This window comes from Lutjanus erythropterus, chromosome 1 (assembly GCF_056507025.1).
Source record: "Lutjanus erythropterus isolate fLutEry1 chromosome 1, fLutEry1.hap2, whole genome shotgun sequence".
NCBI classification, from domain to species: Eukaryota; Metazoa; Chordata; class Actinopteri; order Lutjaniformes; family Lutjanidae; genus Lutjanus; species Lutjanus erythropterus.
Genome location: NC_139317.1, coordinates 18656317 through 18676445, shown reverse-complemented (window position 1 = coordinate 18676445; position 20129 = coordinate 18656317). Strand labels below are relative to the sequence as shown.

At 38.2% G+C, this 20129-nt stretch overlaps 1 protein-coding gene across 2 annotated transcripts in view; it reads right to left on the bottom strand.

Annotated features, from left to right (window-relative positions):
- Positions 1–20129, bottom strand: part of cdh16 (cadherin 16, KSP-cadherin) — a 39040-nt gene that overhangs the window by 2624 nt on the left and 16287 nt on the right. For both annotated transcript variants that reach the window (XM_084724074.1, XM_084724066.1), the window contains 7 exons: positions 19250–19400; positions 16354–16566; positions 13907–13983; positions 9817–10008; positions 3665–3906; positions 3449–3579; positions 2916–3155 (listed from right to left, as the gene is read on the bottom strand). In XM_084724074.1, coding sequence (XP_084580200.1) covers positions 2916–3155; positions 3449–3579; positions 3665–3906; positions 9817–10008; positions 13907–13983; positions 16354–16566; positions 19250–19400 — 1246 coding nt within the window. The remainder of the gene's footprint in view (positions 1–2915; positions 3156–3448; positions 3580–3664; positions 3907–9816; positions 10009–13906; positions 13984–16353; positions 16567–19249; positions 19401–20129) is intronic.

Genomic DNA, 20129 nt, shown 5'->3' with positions numbered 1-20129 from the left:
TATACAGCTTGAAAAAAGGTCATTGCCAGTTTAAAAGAAATAATATATTGTCAACATAATTGTGTAATTTAAAAATCAAATTTGCTGCAAAGTACTTAAATATGCAATCATTAGTCAAAAACTGAAGTTTGACCAACTTGTAAATAATGCTCATATGATAAAATGGGTGAATGAGTTCTTGCATGAGGCCCACTGTGCATAAAATACCTACCTTTCGCCAGAATCTGACATGAATGGTTTATGTTTCCTTTATTTGTTTTTCTACTGGATATGGCTTGAACTATACTTTTAGTTTAGTTTGTCATTTAGACCCTCCACTGACCAAGCAACATATAATCCCTCTATTTGCTTAAGTATATATGTTTTTCTTTTATTTTTTTGTGTTATCATTATATTTTTAACCTTGTACGGGTATCTGGCTTGGTATTTAATTAGAATATGCTATTATATGCTAAACAAAAGTTCTCAATGTTTGATTATGAAAAGATCATCACATGCAGCTTTATAATATTTTACAGTTTCTACTACCAAAGGAACAAAAATCAAGCAAAAACATCTAATACAACTGCATAACTATACAACCCAGAGAACAAGAGAGACTGATCTGTGTATGGATGGAGGTCTTGAGTGTGTGACTCTTTATCTTATCTCTGTAAATCAGTCTGAAATACATGCCTGGCCGCATGACGTAAAAGCCCTGTGCTGTAAAGAGAGGTGTGTTATCAAGCCGTTTGAACCCTTATCTGAGGGTCTTAACCTGCACGCCTGCAGCTCACCATCAATCCCCCTCATGTTGCATTTGTCAGTCAGCGCCACACGAGCTGTGCAGCACTTAATGTATTTCATCCTCTATCTGCACTGATGTGACATTTTCACAGGATGGATCTGTGACTACCTACCTACCTACCCAAAACTATTTTTATGAAGCATTTCCACATGCCAGTGTTATTACATGTGTTACAGTAAGACTGATGTACCACATTTCCCTCCTTACTGCTGTGAGCAGAGTGGACGGCAAAGTATGTGCCTCATTAAACAAATTTCTGCACTGAAAGAAGCTGTCAGTTATTTGAACACAGTACATTTGAGAGTCTCTGAAAGACTTGAGATGAATAGCCATGATGCACACACACATGCACATATGCACATACACACATGCACACACACAGGTGTTCTTCTTTTCATGAGAGGTTGTAGTTATGTCACGCACACTGTGCAACTCTACAGCAAACATTATACCACAAGCACACATTATGGGTACGACCATTACTTGCTGCGACCAGGTGCAAAGCATTCTGGGAGATTCCTTTTTTAGCCTCCATTAGCTGGCAGGAACCCAGCGGTGACGCCAAAGAAATTACACAGAAGATATAATTACAGCTGGGCTCAATCAATACCAACAGGAACAGGGGAGTGAAAGAGGGAGATAAAAAAAAACCTGAGAGGGAAGTGGTTGAACTATTTGAATGACTAAATGACAGACGTCATAGCAGTAAATTGTTTGGATTAAATGAGCCCAACACTAGTAGTTTACAACTGCAAAAAAAGGATAATTACATTACATACCTCCCATCGCAGATAGGACTGAAGAAATTATGCAGGCGGAAAATAGAACGGGGCAATTTGCACATCATTGGGCGAGATCGCTGCTTCTGTGACTGTCTATACTTGTGGATGGCATGGATGTTTGAATTCATACAAGTCAAAACATTTAGGACACTGTGGCTAACTCACTGTCCACTGGCTGTGCTTAAAAATCCATTTATCGTTAAAGTCACATTGGAACGTCCTTGTGTCTGGATGACATCAACCTGTCTGGTCCCTTAAATTAACTTCCCTACTCTCTACATTATTCAAAAGCCGGCTGATTCTTCGCAAAGTGGAAGTGACAGTTTACTTGGGCCACACTAGAAGAGACAATGTTCACATAACCACCTGAAACTGTATTTAAGTATGTGACAATATTTCAGGATGCATTGTTGAATTTTTATGTGATCGGTGAAAAGGAGAAAGGCTATCTTTATGTTCTGTTATTATTAAGTGTAAATATTAGGTAAGATTTTGTGCATAGAAAGTTTGTCTTATAGTGGATTATCTGTTTTTGTACACATTGAACTAAACTAAACTAAACTGGTCCATATTAAAGCAATAGAAAAGTTTGATATAGTGGCTGTGATGGCTCTGTTATGTGGCTTTAATGAGAGGTAACCCTGGTCAAGTGTCCGCACAACTTGCTGTGTTCTGGCAGATAACTACATCCAGTTATCAGCACTGTGACTGGCTTTAAAACCATATTGTCACACAGAATCAAACCAGAGTACGTGGGCATAACTGATGCTTGAAACCCAGATGGTAATTGAATCACTCTTTTTATAAATGTGTATAAAAGTTGTTTTTATTTGGGCTTTTTTGTGTCTTTAACAAACAGTTAATGAGCTGTGAAAGGGGCGTGGCTTTCCTGTCATATCTGAAGCTATGACAGGAAAGGGGGAAAGAGAGTAGGGGGACAACATGCAAGCAGAGGACTGCACTGCAGAGGACTCCACCTCAGTGGCTACGAAAGTTGAAAGTTGATTGACTGGTGAAGGTCAGTATATTATTGGTTGAAATTGGTAAGCACTCGTCACAGGAAGAAAAATGTTAAAGGATCTGATTTTCCATGATTGCCATATAAAAATACAAAGATATTGATTTTGGGGGGGTTTTGTTGGTGCATATTGTTAAATAGGTGTGCAATATCACTGAGGATGTGATCTAAAAGGTTTAAAAAGGTATTTTTCATTTCATCTCATCTTTAAAATAGCTTCTCCCAACAATGGGCTTCACTTCACTGCTGTCTCTTTTCACCATGAATCATAAGACTAATACTGTATGCTGCAGGTTGACTGGGTTCACCTAGTCTGCATTCACCTCACCATTAATAGGCGTTAGCTTCCAGTTACGTCGGACTGTGGCATCACTGCGCAGGGAGAAGTTGAGTCGTCCTCCATGCTGTGGCCCATCACTGTCCCGTGAGGCCAGCACCAGAGCTTGGTCCTCCCAGCGAGGGGTACACAGGTACTTCCAGGAGTAGTCTCCAACCAGCACTGGACTGTTGTCATTCACATCCAGGATTTGGACAGTGACCAGGGTGGATGCAGATAGGGAAGAGTTTCCTAAGAGGAGCACAAGAGACAAATACAAAAATAGATTGGCTGCTGCAGATTCATTATTACCAACATCTGAATGTTTTTCTGTTCTCTTGCACTCTTCTGAAATATTTTCTCCTCTAAATCTGAATTCCTAAGACTTCCTTTTTGCCTGTGGAGATGTGCATGCTCAGTGTCTCAATTTATGACATTTGGAGTAATATTACGGCTACTCACTACAAAGAAAAAGAGAATATGTATAGAAATCTGCATATATTACTTTATTTTCAGTCTTCATGAAATAATGAAGGCAATCTTACGTCCATCCACTGCAATGACCTCCATGGTGTACGTGCTGTTCTCCTCTCTGTCCAAGGCTTGCACAGTCTTTAGTTCACCAGAATATTTCCCTATTGAAAAGTATTTCTTGGTGTCTCCTTGAAGAGAATATCTGCACAAGAAAACACATGCAAACCCTGGAAAGTTGGCATGTCATTTCATAAAGTAGACAGTAATTCCTTCAGCAATCAGTTTACCTGATTGGGTGAGAATCAGGGTCATAACCTCGGATGGTGGCGATGACCCGTCCTGGTTCCTCGCCCTCTCTGACAGTCACCTCATAGTGGCTCTGAGACAGGATTGGCCCTTCATTCACATCGTCAACATAAATGGAGACTGTTGCTGTGGATGCAGGTCCGTATCGACCACGGACCAGAGCCACTGGGTTTTGAGCACTGAGCACCAGGATGTACTCACTCTCACGCTCGAAGTCCAAGACCTGTGAAAACATATGTACACACAGACACCTGAGCAATGGAGCAAATGGGTCAGCTACACCCCAAGAAGGAGGGAAGGAAGGAAAATTTCAGCTTCAACAAGGTCATTCTCAGGGTCTTCTGTCACCAAAATAGCACAGCAGATCAATTTCACGACTACAGAAACACTAGGTAACTACTAAAAGATGATAAAATTGTCTGATGTTGACTGCTGTTAGGTATTGGTTTGATTAATGATATGATAATGTGTGCATTGATTACTGATGGTGGCTGATATATCAATTATTATCTAATAGTATTCAGTTTCTAATGGCACTATGTAGTAAATTGTTGCCCTTTGTGTGTGTTTATCTCCGACTCATGGCTGAAAGTACAGAACACAATGAATTATAATACAATACAACCTGAGCTTTATAGTGAAGGAGCTGTCTTAGTGGTTGATTGAAGTTTGTATACAGCAAGAAATGGCATTTTCACTTTCTGACACTTTGAGGGATACAGTGAGAAATATTCCTGAAAATCTGGAGACATGTCATTGTCAACATCCTTCGGGTTCTCAAGGCACAGCCGGAGTGAGGAGAGTGTCCGGTCTGGGAATCTCATAAATGCATTTTTGGTTTTTGCAGATGATGTGGTTCTGTTGGCCTCATCAGGCTGCACTGAGGCGGTTTGCACGAACTGGGGCGGTTTGCAGCTGCGTTTGCAGCAGCAGCTGCTGCAGCTGGGATGACAGTCAGCATCTCCAGGTCTGAGGCCATGGTTGCCTGCCAGAAAACCATAGATTTCTTCCTCTTATTGGGAAGGAGTTTAAGTATATCAAGGTCTTGTTCACGAGTGACAGTAAAATGGAGCACAAGATCAACAGGTGGATCGGTGCTGCATCAGTAGTAACGCAGGCGTTGTACCGGATCGTCATGGTGAAGGGGGAACTGAGCTGGAAGGAAAAGCTATGTATTTACCAGTTGATCTTCATTCCAACCCTAACCTATGGTTATGAGCTTTGGGCAATGACCAAAAGAAGGACATCACAGATATAAGCATGAAATGTGTTTCCTTCGTAGGTTGGCTGGGTTCAGTCTTAGAGGAGCTCGACATCCAGAGGGAGCTTATAGTAGAAATGCTGCTTCATCTGATTAGTATATCTCCTGGGCGCCTGTCTTTGGGAGGTTTTCTGGGAATGTCCAACTGGGAGGAGACCCCAGGCTAGACCCAGAACTCGATGGATGAACAACACATCCCATCTGGCCTGGGAATGCCTCGGGATTCCCCAAGAGGCGCTGCAAAGCATGGCTGGGGAAAGAGACGTCTGAAATACCCTGCTTAGCCTGCTGCCACCATGACTCAACCCCGGACAAGAAAATGTTTTGTCAAACTTTTGGATGTTGTATTTCAAATGCACATTTTTTTCAATGCATAAAACCAGGCTATCTACACTGCTAGAGTGAGAAATTGTATTTTTTGATTTGGGTGAATTTTTCCTTAATTAAATTCCTAATGTAGCTACCCAAGACACAAAGAAATCATCATTATCTAAAAATAATAGAACTGCTCAGAGTTTTTTATGGATTCAATAACAATTTATAGACAAAAAATGATTGGGTTAAAGCTCTTCCTGGACTGAAAAAGTTCGAGGTGCTCTTTGAATACAGACACTTTTAACAACTTTTAACACAATTAAAATGCTGTTATTGTCACTGCACGGTCATGTTGGACCTTAAAACAAGTGCAATGTGTTTCAGCATGAAGCCTTTATCGGGGAGTCAAAAAGACGTGTCAGTTTGTTTGTTTTAAGGTTCAACATGACCGTGCCATGACAATAAAGACATTTTAATTGTTTAAAATGATGGTGCTTTGGAGTTTTTGTGTTTTTTGTGTATATGTTTTATTGGCACAAAATGTAAAACACCCACGTTTGAGAAAAACAGCATGTTGTCTCTAGCAGCAGGAGAGGGACACAGTACAGTCCCCAGTGTCCGGTTTCTTTATCTTACTCCCAAGGAAACTAGATTTACTGGCAGAGTTTTTGTGTATTTCCAATATGAACCAGACACTGGTCACAGGGAGATGAGCCAATTGATTCACTGTGTCACTAATGAAACATTTTCCATGATGATGCACTGAGAGCAACTGCTCTGTGACAATGCAATAAATTCCACTGTGTAAGCTGGATGTGTTAGGCAGCTTTTTATGACCATAGAAAAGGCATGAAATTACGCTGACATTACGCAGTATTCAATATGTCAATGTTTTTTTCATAAAGGGGTAAATAAATCTATCCATGAACACTTTTACTTCTTGTCTGGGAGGCAGAGCAGGATCTATATTTGGATCCAGAATTTTGCAGCAAAGTTGGAAGTAGCAGATTTTAAGTGATAGGATTACTATAATCTGGACTCTAAAAATAGAAACTGTGACCTGTTGACTTTGTTTAAAGGATTAAAAATGTAGTTTCACAGCAGAGGTGTGAAACGATTAGCTGCAGTAATGATTGTGTTTGCAGTGATTTGAATACTTGTCACACATACAAAGATTTCACAGATTTTAGAGGTGGAGTAATCCAACTGAAGGTAAAGGGATCGTATTATTTCAATTTCATCTCTAATTTATTTATATACTTTAATGCAGTCTTCTGAATCCTGCCCTGAACGTGTATGTGCTGCCAGGTTTTACCGTTAAAACGTGTTCTGTTTGTCCATGACACAAGACATTATTAAACCAGCGATGTCTGACATCATGCTGCTCAGGCTGAGTGCGTCTTTGTTGCCAGGGAGAAGAAACGCAGACCTTGGAGGGTGCATGAGTACTGCTGCTGACTGGAAGTGACGCATCAAACTACTCAGTGTGCTATCAGCGACCATATTCATGTGCATGGACTCTGGGCTGTAGTCACATGAAGCATTATTATATGTTACTCGGTCTTCACATGATGATACTGTTTTTGATTTATTCTGGATATGCTTATTATTATAGAATTATACTAGATACATGTATCATACACTATATCATATTGTATTATATGAAATAGGTATCAGTGACACGTTTTTATCAATTTTCCCTCACCTTAAATGTTAACACCAAATATTTAAAGACAGTGGGCATCTAAAACAACAACCATTTTCTAATGTGGGTGTACTGGAAACAATTGACATCAAACAACAGTTGTTGGAGCAACTTAGTCAGCAAACAGTTGCTTATTTACACATCCAGCAAATATGGAGCCTCATTACCTTTAACTTAAAGTCGTGTTCTGGCCACCTAATGAATCTGTTTTTTTAGCTCCGCTTTGGGTCTCCACCATCTCCTGAGGGAAATATCTTGCAATTTAACAGCTATGTTCACCAGGCAGTTGCTAACTTTGAACATTTGAATAAGTATGAAATGACATCATTGCCTTTACAATGTCAGTGTTTTCACTGATGCTAAACAAACCCATGTTGCTGCTGTACCGGGTCTAGGAGACTGTTCCTAACTTTGGTTGATGCTAAACGGTATTTATCATAAGTTTTTCAAAGCGCGGTAATCAAACACAGCTATTACAATAATTAACGCTTGAAACGAAAATGCTAATCATCAAGAATTTTATTGCAGTTTAATGTGACACCAATTACCTGTTCATCCCTACTAATGATACTGAATAATCCCATTTATAGATATATTAATCCAAAAAAATGAATATCTCCAGTCCTGTCATCGTTGTCTGCAGTGGGCATATTCAGGGCAATTCAGTTAACAAACTCAATAAACTATTTTGTTTGCTGAATCTGTGCTTAGCTGTGTTCTTAAAAATCACAAGCTGTCCTTTGCTTCTGGCTCATCTGTTATAAAGATAACTGTTCTGTTTCTTAACTCAATCCATTACTAAATATGTATTATTATTATTACATATTACGGCTTTAAAGCCTTCATCTGAGTCAAAATGGAGTACAAAACAACTTGTTTTTATGACATAGATTTGTTTGTCACAAATCTCTTTGTAATAAATATCTCATTCATGTGATTAAAGCCCTGCCATTGAAGTTACACCATTCTAACATCAGCCTCATATGATTCAACAAGATTAGCATTTTAAATTGATGACTCAAACATTTAGTTAGCAATGGATGAATATGTGTTATGGATGTATTTGGTGACAACTGTGAATTAATTAATGGTAAATATTACAGTAACATGATTAATTGAAGTGTTACAATGAGCTCAGATTCTCATTTCCTTTAACAAAATGCTTTTACGTTTGATGTCATGTCTAACATCTCCTGTTCTCTACATCCTGATTAGATTCCCCTCACTTCCCCTGGTTCATTATACTTTTACCTCAATCGGCAGCCTCTAGCTTGTGTAGTAAACTGCCATTAGTGTCTGCTCACACAATCTAATTATTCACTTGGGCCGTGAGCACTGTGTAATTTCTAATAATGAAATGTGTCTGCCTTCTGGCGCTGACCTCACACTGTAACACGATGAATTAAAGGATTTGCTCAAGTGCATTTTAATCCGCTGCGGGTTTTACTTGTGAAGGATTTAAGCTTTACTTTTACTAAGGTATGAGCTAAATAAACAACAGCATCCCTTCTAGTGATACAAAGTTAGTTACAGCGATATCTCACAAGGTCAATACGAGAGCTTTAAAAACAGCTGCTCAAGAGGCAAAGAGGAATTTAATCTGTATAACATCATTTCTAAAAAACAGAAGTCCTTGTGTGCTAATCTCAAATAATACAAAATCCATTTTTAGCGTTTCGACATCTCCTGCTTTCTCTCAGCAGAGCAACTCATAGTTCAATCACAGTCATCAACTCCCACAGAGGGGTTGAAAATAATAGACTGTCTCCTGGCTGGCCCACTTACAGAGAGCACGCCATTAGAGAATGCACACACACACACACGCACACATACACACACGGATAGATAGACACACACTCATTCCCCCATGCATCCCTAAAACACCCTGCTGGATTATAGGAGGCAGGCGAAGGGTGATGCGCCCCGGGGACAGCAGAGATTATTGGGCAAAAACATTCCATTGTCATCTGGACTCTTTTTTTGTTTGAGGCATGTGGGACTGAAGTATTGACGTATTGGAATATTCTTTTCCAACCTTTCTGTCAGTGCCTCACATGTTCACACTGTGATATTAAAACTGTGTCCTCACAACATGACTTGAGTTTCATGTGACTGCTGTTTTGAATGATCTCTCAGTGCTGCACAGACACCAGGGACGGATACAAGCCATCATGCCAAAAATCGTCCTTGACATTAATATTTGTGCTCCTGAGAGGAAAAAAGTGTTTATACTCTCTCATACCCTCAACCGGATAAAGAAAACAATCGACATGACAGTTTAATTTGGACTTCACAGGAATTTTCTCATCTGAATATAATCAATAAGAAAAAGATGGTCAAATGTGTGTGTAGAGAGAAGGGATGAAGTTGCTCATTATTGTTCAGGAAAAATAATTTCCAAAATGTAACACAGTAGGATTAAGAGTACTACATTTTATTATATCATTATTATTATTATTATTATTATTATATGAATATATTGTATAATATTCCAGCACTTGCAGACATGCAAACATGAATGCAGCATCATTGCATTAAGTTAAAAAAAAGAATCAATGAAAAGTACATTATGAGAATGTGGAAATATATTTCATTGTTAATTATATACCGATATTAAATCATTTTGATGCTTTGAAGGCATTGCATTGCCAATGAATACTGGGTTAAAAAATACAAGATTTGCCCAGTTTAACATGACCTCTGGTATTAACCATGTCCACTTCTGGTCTTCTATCTGAATACAGATACAAAGACAGAGACAGATCATTTTGTTGGTTGAACAGATACAGAAACAGATAATGGTGTCTCTGCATTTCCAGTACAGATGTTACTGGATGATTTGTGCTGTTTACCTTTGAAAGGACGAGCGAGACCTCATTGGTCAGCTTGTCTGTCACTAGTGTGAAGACCTCCTCCTCGTTTCCAGACTCTAAACGGTAGTCCACCTGCCAGCTGTCTCCTCCTCGAACATCTGCATCTCCTGCCAGAACAGCTGTCACTGTGGTGCCCACTGGAGCGTTCTCCAGGATGTGAAAGGGCCCGTACTGACGGGGAAGAGACAGAGAATTTATGATTATCATCTAACAGAAACCATTTGTTTGTTGACAAGACACTGCCCTGTACAAATGCACTTACGTTTGCACATATGTACTAATAAATCATGATTAGCTATTAGCTTATATGTTTCAGCTCACATCAAGCCCTACTGACAGAAAACAGAGGAAAAGTAATAGGAAAATACTGGAGCATTTCATTATATCTGCATTATTTTCATTATCAAGTAATCTGTTGATAATATTCTCAATTCATCTCTCTATTTCATTGTCAAGCCAATAACGACAATGTTTTATTATTACTATTTATAACACATCTGATTGGTTTTTGCCATATAGTCCACCATACTTATTTATTTATAAAACATTCCTTAATTGTTTGTTTGATTGATTGATCACTACTGGGTTTTGGGCCTAACAGTAATGCTAATATTTTGAATCGAAAACTCTGATAGCAGAATATCAGCTAATATTCTTCTCTAACTCATAAACACAATATCGTTAGCATCACATTTTAAATAATACAATTAAATATTTATTTCAATTACAAGCTAATGTCAGTTTTTTTTTCCAGAGGCATGTTGATGTTGCAATTTGGTTTAAAAACATCCAGTTTTCAATTCATCTCAGTCTTGTTGTGATGGCATGTGATGGTACGTAAATATACGTTTTGCCCTCTCCCGCTGTGAACTAACCTTTATTCACACACCTCTGTGTGTTTGGACAGCCGTTTAATCTGCCACTCACTGATGTCCTCTAGTGAAGCAGCCATGCCTCTGATCTGGCTGCCCCATCCACAGGGTCGCTGAACCCAGCCCTGTCACCACTCGCCTCCCACATCACCCCCTATAGCGCTGCCTTCACATCGCCATGGAAAAAGCTGCACTACTCAGGCGTGACCTGCTCAAGAGCATTTTCCACCTCTGTGTTTGTGTGTCTGTGTGTGTGGTGGCAGTTATCTGCACACATTACCGCGTTTGTAGCAGCTTGAAAATTAGTATTCAGTAAAGCTTGAAACACTCAAAGAGCCAACTGGGCAGAGAAAGGACACGAAGAACGCCAAGACTACAGATGTTAAATTAAACAAAAATACACTGTACAATCTTTTACTAATTCAGTGTTCAGCGATGCTGTCTGCTGTTCTTCATGCCAAAGCTCTACAGCCAATTTCCGCTGTTAAATTCAAAGACGGTACCTCCCCTCCCTGCTCAAAATAAAATGTTCCTTCACGGCTCACAATGTCCGCGCAGTTGTTAAGTGTCACTATGGTCTGACAGAGAGAACAGCCAGAGACTGATTCCCCATTACCGCAGCGTGATGGCTCTCCCACGTAACTCCCTCCAACCCTCATGGCTTTTCTCTCCTCTATTATGCACCACATGTGGGTGAAAAGTGAGGGGAATTTCTGTAACTGCCTATCTTTAGCCTATTTCATACCAGCACCTACGCCAAAATGAGGGAAACCACCATCCTATTTTGTGCTGGGCCTGTATTTCTGAGGCATTTCTCAACAGGATCTCTAAAAGGCAAAATACATATTGGAGGTCTCAAAGATGCTTCACTGTTCATGCTTTTAGGTTGTGAGAAGTCCCCTTTACAAACATATGTTACATTATGAGTGGTTTGCAAAAAAAAGTTCTGTCAATGGAAAATAAAACGCTGTACGGTGGTTTAATCACACTGACAACGGAAGGCTGGAATTTTGGAATTGAAACCTCTGCAGATTCCTATTCAAATAATAGGAAACAGGTTCATGTTCCTGTGTGAAGTGCACAATAATGGGTACAACAAGCTGGTATTGACAGGTGTGTTGCATTAGGAAAGCTACTCTTAAACTTTCAAAATAGAAACAGAAGGCTGGTCTAGGGTAAGAACTATTGGAACTGGATCTAGAAATATTAGCTGATAATATATGGACTGACAAATCACAGTTCAATCTACCCAGTGAGTAGACTGCAGAGACTACTCAAGATTTGGGGCTTGAACTACACTGTTTCATCTGTTGAATTCGTCTGTGTTGAAGTTGTCATTTTAAACAATAAACAATACAGAATGTCAGGTGATTCCAAACTTTTAGCAGTCAAATAATGAAAGCGAGCAATAGTTGGATTTACAAAATTTGTCATCTTCTTTGCTAGGCTTTTGTGTATTTTATGCCTTTATTAGACAACTGTTTGTCTAACCATCCCAGGAGACCATCCCAGGTCACCCGGGTACTCCACTATTGCAAAAAGTTCCCCTCCACTCAAAGATATGTTTTTCTTCCTCTTCCTAGAGCTGAATGTTCGAGCATGACTCGACTGAATGACGTTTGTCCAGAGTTTGGTACTAGAAGGCTGTTTTCACATCCGTCTGCTGAAAGTGGAACGTCATATGATTTGTGACATCACAAATAGTTTAGAAGCCAGTCCTGGCCCAACATTCAACTTGCGCAAGTGTCACATGGAAACTTGAAGCCTCCAGTGTGCATACACAGAGTAAGGACTTTACAGTGAAGTAGGAAACATCTGTTATCCAGTCGTTCAACTTGTATTTATAGATTCTGCATTTTTAATGAAGGAGTAGGTCATTTCAAACATTTTAACAAGGTAATTGAACTTTTTTTTGTGAAAATAACTATCAGATCCAAATTATTATTCAAAGTAGAACAGTTTGCATACACATTAAAACAGTCATTCCCGGGGACTGGGTTGTGACCCACAGGTGGGTCACAGGAGATTTTATTTGGATTGCCAAATAAATAAAAGACTATAGAAGAAATTCAGCAAATTTAAGGTGCATATCTGCAATAAACCTTTTATAAATCATTTAAAATGTGTATATTGTTTCATTCATGTGAGGAAAAAATGAGAGCCTTTGAATTCTGCTACTTATTTTGTCTCATTTAAGAAGAAAGCTATGATGTTCTATGTCGTTTTTCCGATGACAGGACATTAAAACTACGAGATGGACTAAATGCATTTATTTCTCATTTCCAAAGTATTTAAAATGTGTATGTTTTCAATAACATGCATCAAGAAAATATAAGCTGATGCGGAATAATCAGTAAAAATGATCAGGAATGTTCATGAATGAATAAATCTTTCAGAGATTTAGTGATATTGTGAACTGGGTTGCAATGGTTGGTCATTTTAAAGAAGTGGGTCCCAAATAAAAAAGAAAAGTTTGGAAAACACTATGTTGGTACAGACTCAGCTCATGTAGGCTTCAAAGGTGGCCGTACTCAAGAAGTAAAGAAATTTCTGTAAATGATTTGATTTCTTTTTGCTGAGAGGTGTCTGTAGACGTTTTGATTTTTTCTTTTCATTTGTCTGCTTTGGAAGCCTGTCGAAGTTGGAGTCTATTGTAACTAACATGAATACACTCTAACCACAGCTCATGAAGAAAGAGTGGTGCGTTTAAAATAACTTGGCCGGAGTCACTTGAGGTGCACTCTTGCGTAGATTCATACCAGTAAAAAATAAAGAACCAGCTGAGCGTGTCTGTGGGACTGTAAAACCTTTGACGTCATTGTTTCTTACAACACTTCTGACACGTTAATGCATCAGTGTGTAGTCATGATCTAGATTTGACTAAAAATAAATGAGTGGAAACTACTTTCTAAAGAAAGCTTTATCAGATTAAACTCTAAAAACACAGTCCACTTAGAGTACAAAGAACTGAATAAAACTCCTCCAGTAACATGGTGCCATCTCTATAAGCCTGAGATTAGAGGGCATATCTAGTTCCCCGCCAGGAAAATTAGATCAGTGACCTGCTGAGCGGATTCACAGTCCGCAGTCCAATGGCCACTGACGACGGCCTGTGAGGTTTGGCCGGCCTTTTTTCCAACGGTATTGTTTATCATGCCTGTGTGCGTGTGTGTCAGTTTGAACATGTGCTCTCGTACCTCATGTTGGGAGAAGACTGGTGGGTTGTTGTTCTCATCCTGCACCGTCACGACCACTGTGCAGGAGCTGTTCAGACCTGCCAGGGACATCATCGCAGCTTCTGTTAGTGACTCAGGGTCAGACCGTTGCACAAATAATGTATGCTGAAGGAACGACAAGTACCTCATCTCGCACCTCATCACAACCTGATCCATGAGTCACGCAGACCACCTCATCATGTCACCCCCAGGGGCTAGGATACACATGTTCCCCTTGGCGCTATAGTGGCAGCGAAGCTACTGACGCACTTGTTAGCTCACAAATCTAGTATGTCATCATGCTGCATCCTGGCACAGCTTTATAATTGCTTTTTTTCCCTCTTACTCTCCTCTTTATTGGCACCTTAAACATAATGTCCTTGCAGCTTGATTGCCACCTTTTTCTTCATCATGACTAACACTGTGATTGGACACGTAGTCTACACCATCACCAGTTAAATAACAAGGATCATGATGGGACACCTGGCCTTGTAAAGTCCATTTTAGCTATGCACTATTTTTATACTGGAAGACTGAAATTAGTTTTCTTTCACAAATTAGATTTTGTTCATTTGTGCTAGCAACAAAAGGGACTCATGAGAGCCAAAACACAGCTACTATATCTGTGAACAAAACGTGTCTGTATTTGTCTACATAATGAAAACATAGAGGGGGGAAGCAGGAGAAATAATGAGTATACAGAAGCTTTCAATCTTTTTTGCCCATGTATAAAGATATCTTCTAACTTCAAGGTTTTCAGAGTGGGAGTTCAGCCTCCCCAGGGGGCTCCAAACAGTTTCAGGGGAGGCTCAGACAATGAAAGCGAAAAATATTAAGCTATTACATTAGTTATCAAAACGAGATCACATAGAATCACATAAGTGTGTGTTATTTGGTTAAAGAGATTGGGGGATTTGACTGTTTTTCCCACATTCCCGCAGTCAGAAACTAATAGCACAGAACTTTTGGTGTAGTTTGAAGTTGTGTCAAACAGGTGTGTGTCTATCAGGGCTGGATATCATTTAAAAAGTGATGACACCAGTACCCTTAAAGTCATACAGAGACTGATACAGTACTTCAAACCTTTTTTTTTTTTTTATTTCCATACTTTCAAACATTTGGCATCTCAGCACACTGAACTGCCAACTCCGTCAAATACACAACACTTGAGTTCACCATCAGCTTTGTATGAGGGGGGCTCAGTCTAAGATTTTGAAAACCTCTGGTCTAACTGAAGCATTTTTACTTAAATGAAATTACTTTGAAAATCTGTCATGGAAAACATTTGTTTGATATTAAAAAAACCAATAGAATAAAATCACTTTTCTAGCTAATTTTCCAAGATATGACGTTCAAATACACTGTGATCTATTTGTGTATTTATTTTTATTATCAACGGTTGTGTGTTTCAGAATGGCATGTATTTTTACTTGGAAGTCCACTGACTTTTACTTCCTAGAAATCGATAAAAACAACATTGGCTTCCAGTCATTTGATGAAATTATCTTTATATTTAATGTTTTCTTCCTCCAGGCATAATATTACTTCAGCGACAGGAAATACCAACATCAGTACTTTATGTTCCTTAAAGAAGCCAGTCACAGTAAAAAATAGCATCTATTCCTTTTTGTGAGACTAAGTGAGGTTGCAAAAGAAAAACAGCACAGTAACATAACAACACAGTACAAAAAGGAACGAGTGGCATATAATTAATAATGATGAGTTACTAGAGAACAGACTGGGAGATACAGTAACACTTTTTTAAAGGGTGTGCAGAAGACTGTCATTACACTGTCATAACCGTGTCATGACAACTGTTAGGAACACTGTGGACATTATGGATGTTTATAACCGTTATCATTAAGTGACATTCAATAATGTCTTTGTTATGACAGCTAGACATTAATCAAGCCAATAATGTCTTTATTATGACAACTTGACACAAACTAAGACAACATAACCTGTCAGTGTCTGTTATTATCAAACTTAACATTCAAATTGTACATTTTAGTCAAAGTCCAAGAAATTATTGATGACACATTTCCAAAAGCATATGACAGTGTAATAAAACTTAACAAAATATTTATGACAAGTCCAAAATGTACCACTTTACTTGAGGTCAAAGAAAATATTCATGACTTATAATGGCTTTGTACCAGCCAATGTTGAAACCAACCACATGTAGCAGTTTAATGTCATATTCAAGCGTGAAGCTAAACAGTTTCTTTAAGGTTAATAATGTCAAGTTGTCATGACAAAAATCTCAAACAATGTCAACTTTGCATTAACAGTAATCACCGAACTCTCCGCATCACATTTAATGACAACAGTCTTAAACATTCATAGACTCCAACAGTGAAATGACAATCTTATGCACATTCCTCCAAATAAATAAACATGATCGAGGCCGCGCATTGACCCAAACTCACCTTTAGCATCCTCAGCAGTGATGGTGAGAGTGTACTGAGGAGCTGTGCCCTCCATGCTGTCTGCTTGGACTGAGATGACCCCTGAGTCACGGTCCACTCTGAACAGGGCGCGAGGACTCTCTGGGATTTGTCCGACTAAGCGGTAGAAGATCCGCACGTTGTCCGTCTTGGGATCATCGTTATCGGCTGCCTGCACTGTCAGGATTTCTGTCCCTGGGGAAAGATACAACAGTAAAGAATAGTAAAGACTTAAAGATACAATTTGATATAAAGCTTTTTAAAAATGTTAAATTTGATTGTTTTTATATAAAATTTGTTTTTTAAATGTATAACAATAGACTGCACATACTACGATTGATTTAATCCAAGATTAGTTCTAATCAGACTTCAGCAAAACTTGGCTTAAAATGAGATTTGCACTGACAACTGAGATTTAAAATTAAACAGAACTAAAGTAGCAGAATTAAAAACCAATGTCTGTTTAGTAAATCGAAATTAACTAGGGTTAATCAATATGTAGGTGCTTGCATACTGAAAAAAGACATCTGAGTGCTGTCAGCACCTTGAGTATGAAGTGGGGGGAAATTTCGAACTTTCAGCTGTTCTGTATTCCTTAACAAAATGTTGCATTGTTTGCTAGTTAGCTAAAAAGTTAACAAAACATTAGATTGTTTAATAGCTAATTAAAAATGTAGTTTGCCTAATTAGTTAATTAGGCATATATAGCCAAATAATAGAAAACCTAAAAAACAGACAGAACAAGCAAAAAAGAAATTGAGATGCTTTGTAAAACTGGGTCCCTTAACTTTCCTTGAGGAACTTGATTATTTTGCTCAGTCCATCTCAAGAAGGCAGCCATTCTAAAAGTTAAACCTCCTTAAGTGTAGGTATAAAGTTAATTCTGCATCACATTTTAAACTTCTATGATTGGTATGAACGAATTAAAGTTAATCCAGGTTTAGAGTAAACTAATCTGATTTGAGCTTTCTTAATTTATAATGTAATCTTTGTTAAAGCAGCTCCAGTACAATTACAATAATCTAATATTCAGTGATGACTACACAGTTAAAATGGATTTTCCATGTTTCTGTAACACACCAAAGAAACTGGAAATGTTTTTCTTTCTGCAATAAGTTACAGTAACGTAGCACACCCAATAGAAATAAGGGGGAGGAAGGATTAAACAATAGCTTTCTCATTTAATCCACACTCAGTGATCCCATTTAGATTAACAGATTGTCCCCTCCAATTCACTTCCCAGAATCAACCGTTTCGAAGCATCAACAAAAAAGCTTTTATGCCGTGTCACAACACAACATGTGGTTTAAATGAGCACGGGGAGAAGTGAGGGTGCTTTCCCTCTCGTGTCCTGGCAAATATCCCAATCTGCTTTCACAAAAGGTATCTGGCACTCACAGCCCTGTCATCACTGTAACATCCCTTCCAGCCACAGTTTCCTCTACCTTGTTGTTAAACAATATTCCCATTATAGGATGTAACAAAGGATCACTCATAGGTCTCACTGTGTTGTTTTATGATAATCCCTAACTTTTACAGTAATTTAAAATTTAAACAAAGGGGCACTGAAACTGTGTATTACTGGTATACTGTACATTACCCATACTCATATTTTTACATAGGAACATATGAAAACATTACATGTTGGTTTCGCTTTGGATTTTAACTTAAAACATCACCTCTTGACGCAATAAAACAATATCCTGCTGTAAACTGACTAGTCAGGGAAGTTGGGTACTCCAGTTTACAGAGTATTTGAAACATTTCAACAGTTTATTAGTTGAGCTTAACTTAACTCAGGCAAATGTTTTATTTTCTAACCTAATATATATCGATGATGCAGTTGTTGTACCTACAACACATCAAAATGATTTAATGCTGGCATATAATTAATGAAATTTAAATTTTTTAACTAAACTAAGTTTTAGCAACTGAACCTCACCACTCCTATTTAACTGAGGGATACTGTAAAAAAAATCCTAAATAAATCAAAATATTCTGTTTTGAATTGGAAATAGAAACTCTTTGCAGTAAAGATAAGAAAAATATCCTTCAGTTGAAGAGAATAATCTTAAATTGCAATGATGCTGCATTCATTTTTCTTGATGTGTTAACCTTACTGCAGTTCACAAAACAAGAATATTATACGTGCATATCAATATTATAATATATTATTATAATATCAAAATGAAGCACTTATGTAAAACTGTACTCAGATAAAAGTAAAAAGGAGTACTCTTAACATTACTGTGTTACAGTTTGGACATGATTTTTTCCCAAATAATAACAAACATGTTCTGATAGGAGAAATAATTAAGAATTAATTAACCATTTCATTAATCTTTGTTGAACATTACAGTGCTAACCAAATGTTTAACACTACAGATACAAATGATCAACAATACATAGACAAATGTTCAATGACGTGTATACTTTATTTCTATTATCAGTGTTGAACATTTGTAAGCTTTTACTTGCATGATGCTGAACTGGTTTTGCCAACGTTTTCTGTCTTTTATATGAAGTTATAACAACCAAGTTATAAGTTAATCTACTCATTCAACATTATGTTCAAAATATATGTACTTTTATTCAGCTGACTACACAATCAAACCCTTTACTGCTTTGAAATCACTCTTATCACCTTACATGTACTAAAAAAATTAGATGACCAAAGTAAGTTGAATTGTTGAATCTTAACTAAAAAGCTGGTTAAATGTTACAAAACACTGTCTGTAGGCGGACTATCCAAATAAAGTGTTATCCAGTATTTTCCAACACATGTTGGAGTAGCAAGAGTGAGACTCATATCAGCTCATGTTTTTACAAACTGTTTCCCAAATATTTTTTTTATAGTGCTAAAAACACTACCAGTTACCTCGAGCAGCCAGTTCCTTGACCACAGTGTGGTACTGTGCTTGTGGAAAGGTGGGTCTGTTGTCATTGGCGTCGCCCACCATCACCCTCAGCTCCACAGGCTTGGCAATCTCTCTGCCATCTGGACGCTCAACCACAATGCTGATCTGGAACTGGCGAAGAAATAACAGAAAAAAAAAATGTTTGCCTCCAGAGTATGAGAGAAACAGAGTGGTTAGAAATATTTGTCCTTGCAGAGGACTGGTAGACCAGTGCAGGTTGTGATGGAATAGGATCCTGCAGTAGAGGTAAACTGGTAAACAAAATGGATGGATGGATGGATGGATGGATGGATGGATGGATGGATGGATGGATGGAGACACAAAGCTTACAGTGTGAAAAATCTCCACCATCAGCCATGAACAGCACAGACTGATTGATGGAGCTGCATGCAGACAACAGACGTTTGGCATTTAGTGCCTCTTTAACACATCCACAGATTATTAATTATTTTTGGAGGGATGGTAACAAAACCTGAAAAAGTTTATGTCTGCTCCACTTTTTTCTACCTTGTCTCAGCGCAGTTAATGTTCTATACTTTACTACAATACACTTCCTAAAAAATAGGAATACAAAACAAATATCAAGTTGAATTTTATTACTGCCAACTGAAGTACAGATTAAACTAAAAGCATAAAGCCTCAGGCTGATACGTCATTTTAAACTTTCCATTAAATGATCACAGAGGACAGAGAATATAAAATGCTAGAAGCATGTGTTTAAACACACTAATCACATCCACTGATGTAGCTCAGCCTCTCCGTGTTGTTCTTTGGCCACTTGAGCATTTGTGCCAGAATACATTGTTCAGTGAGCCGTTCAAAGCTCTCAGGAGCTTAAGT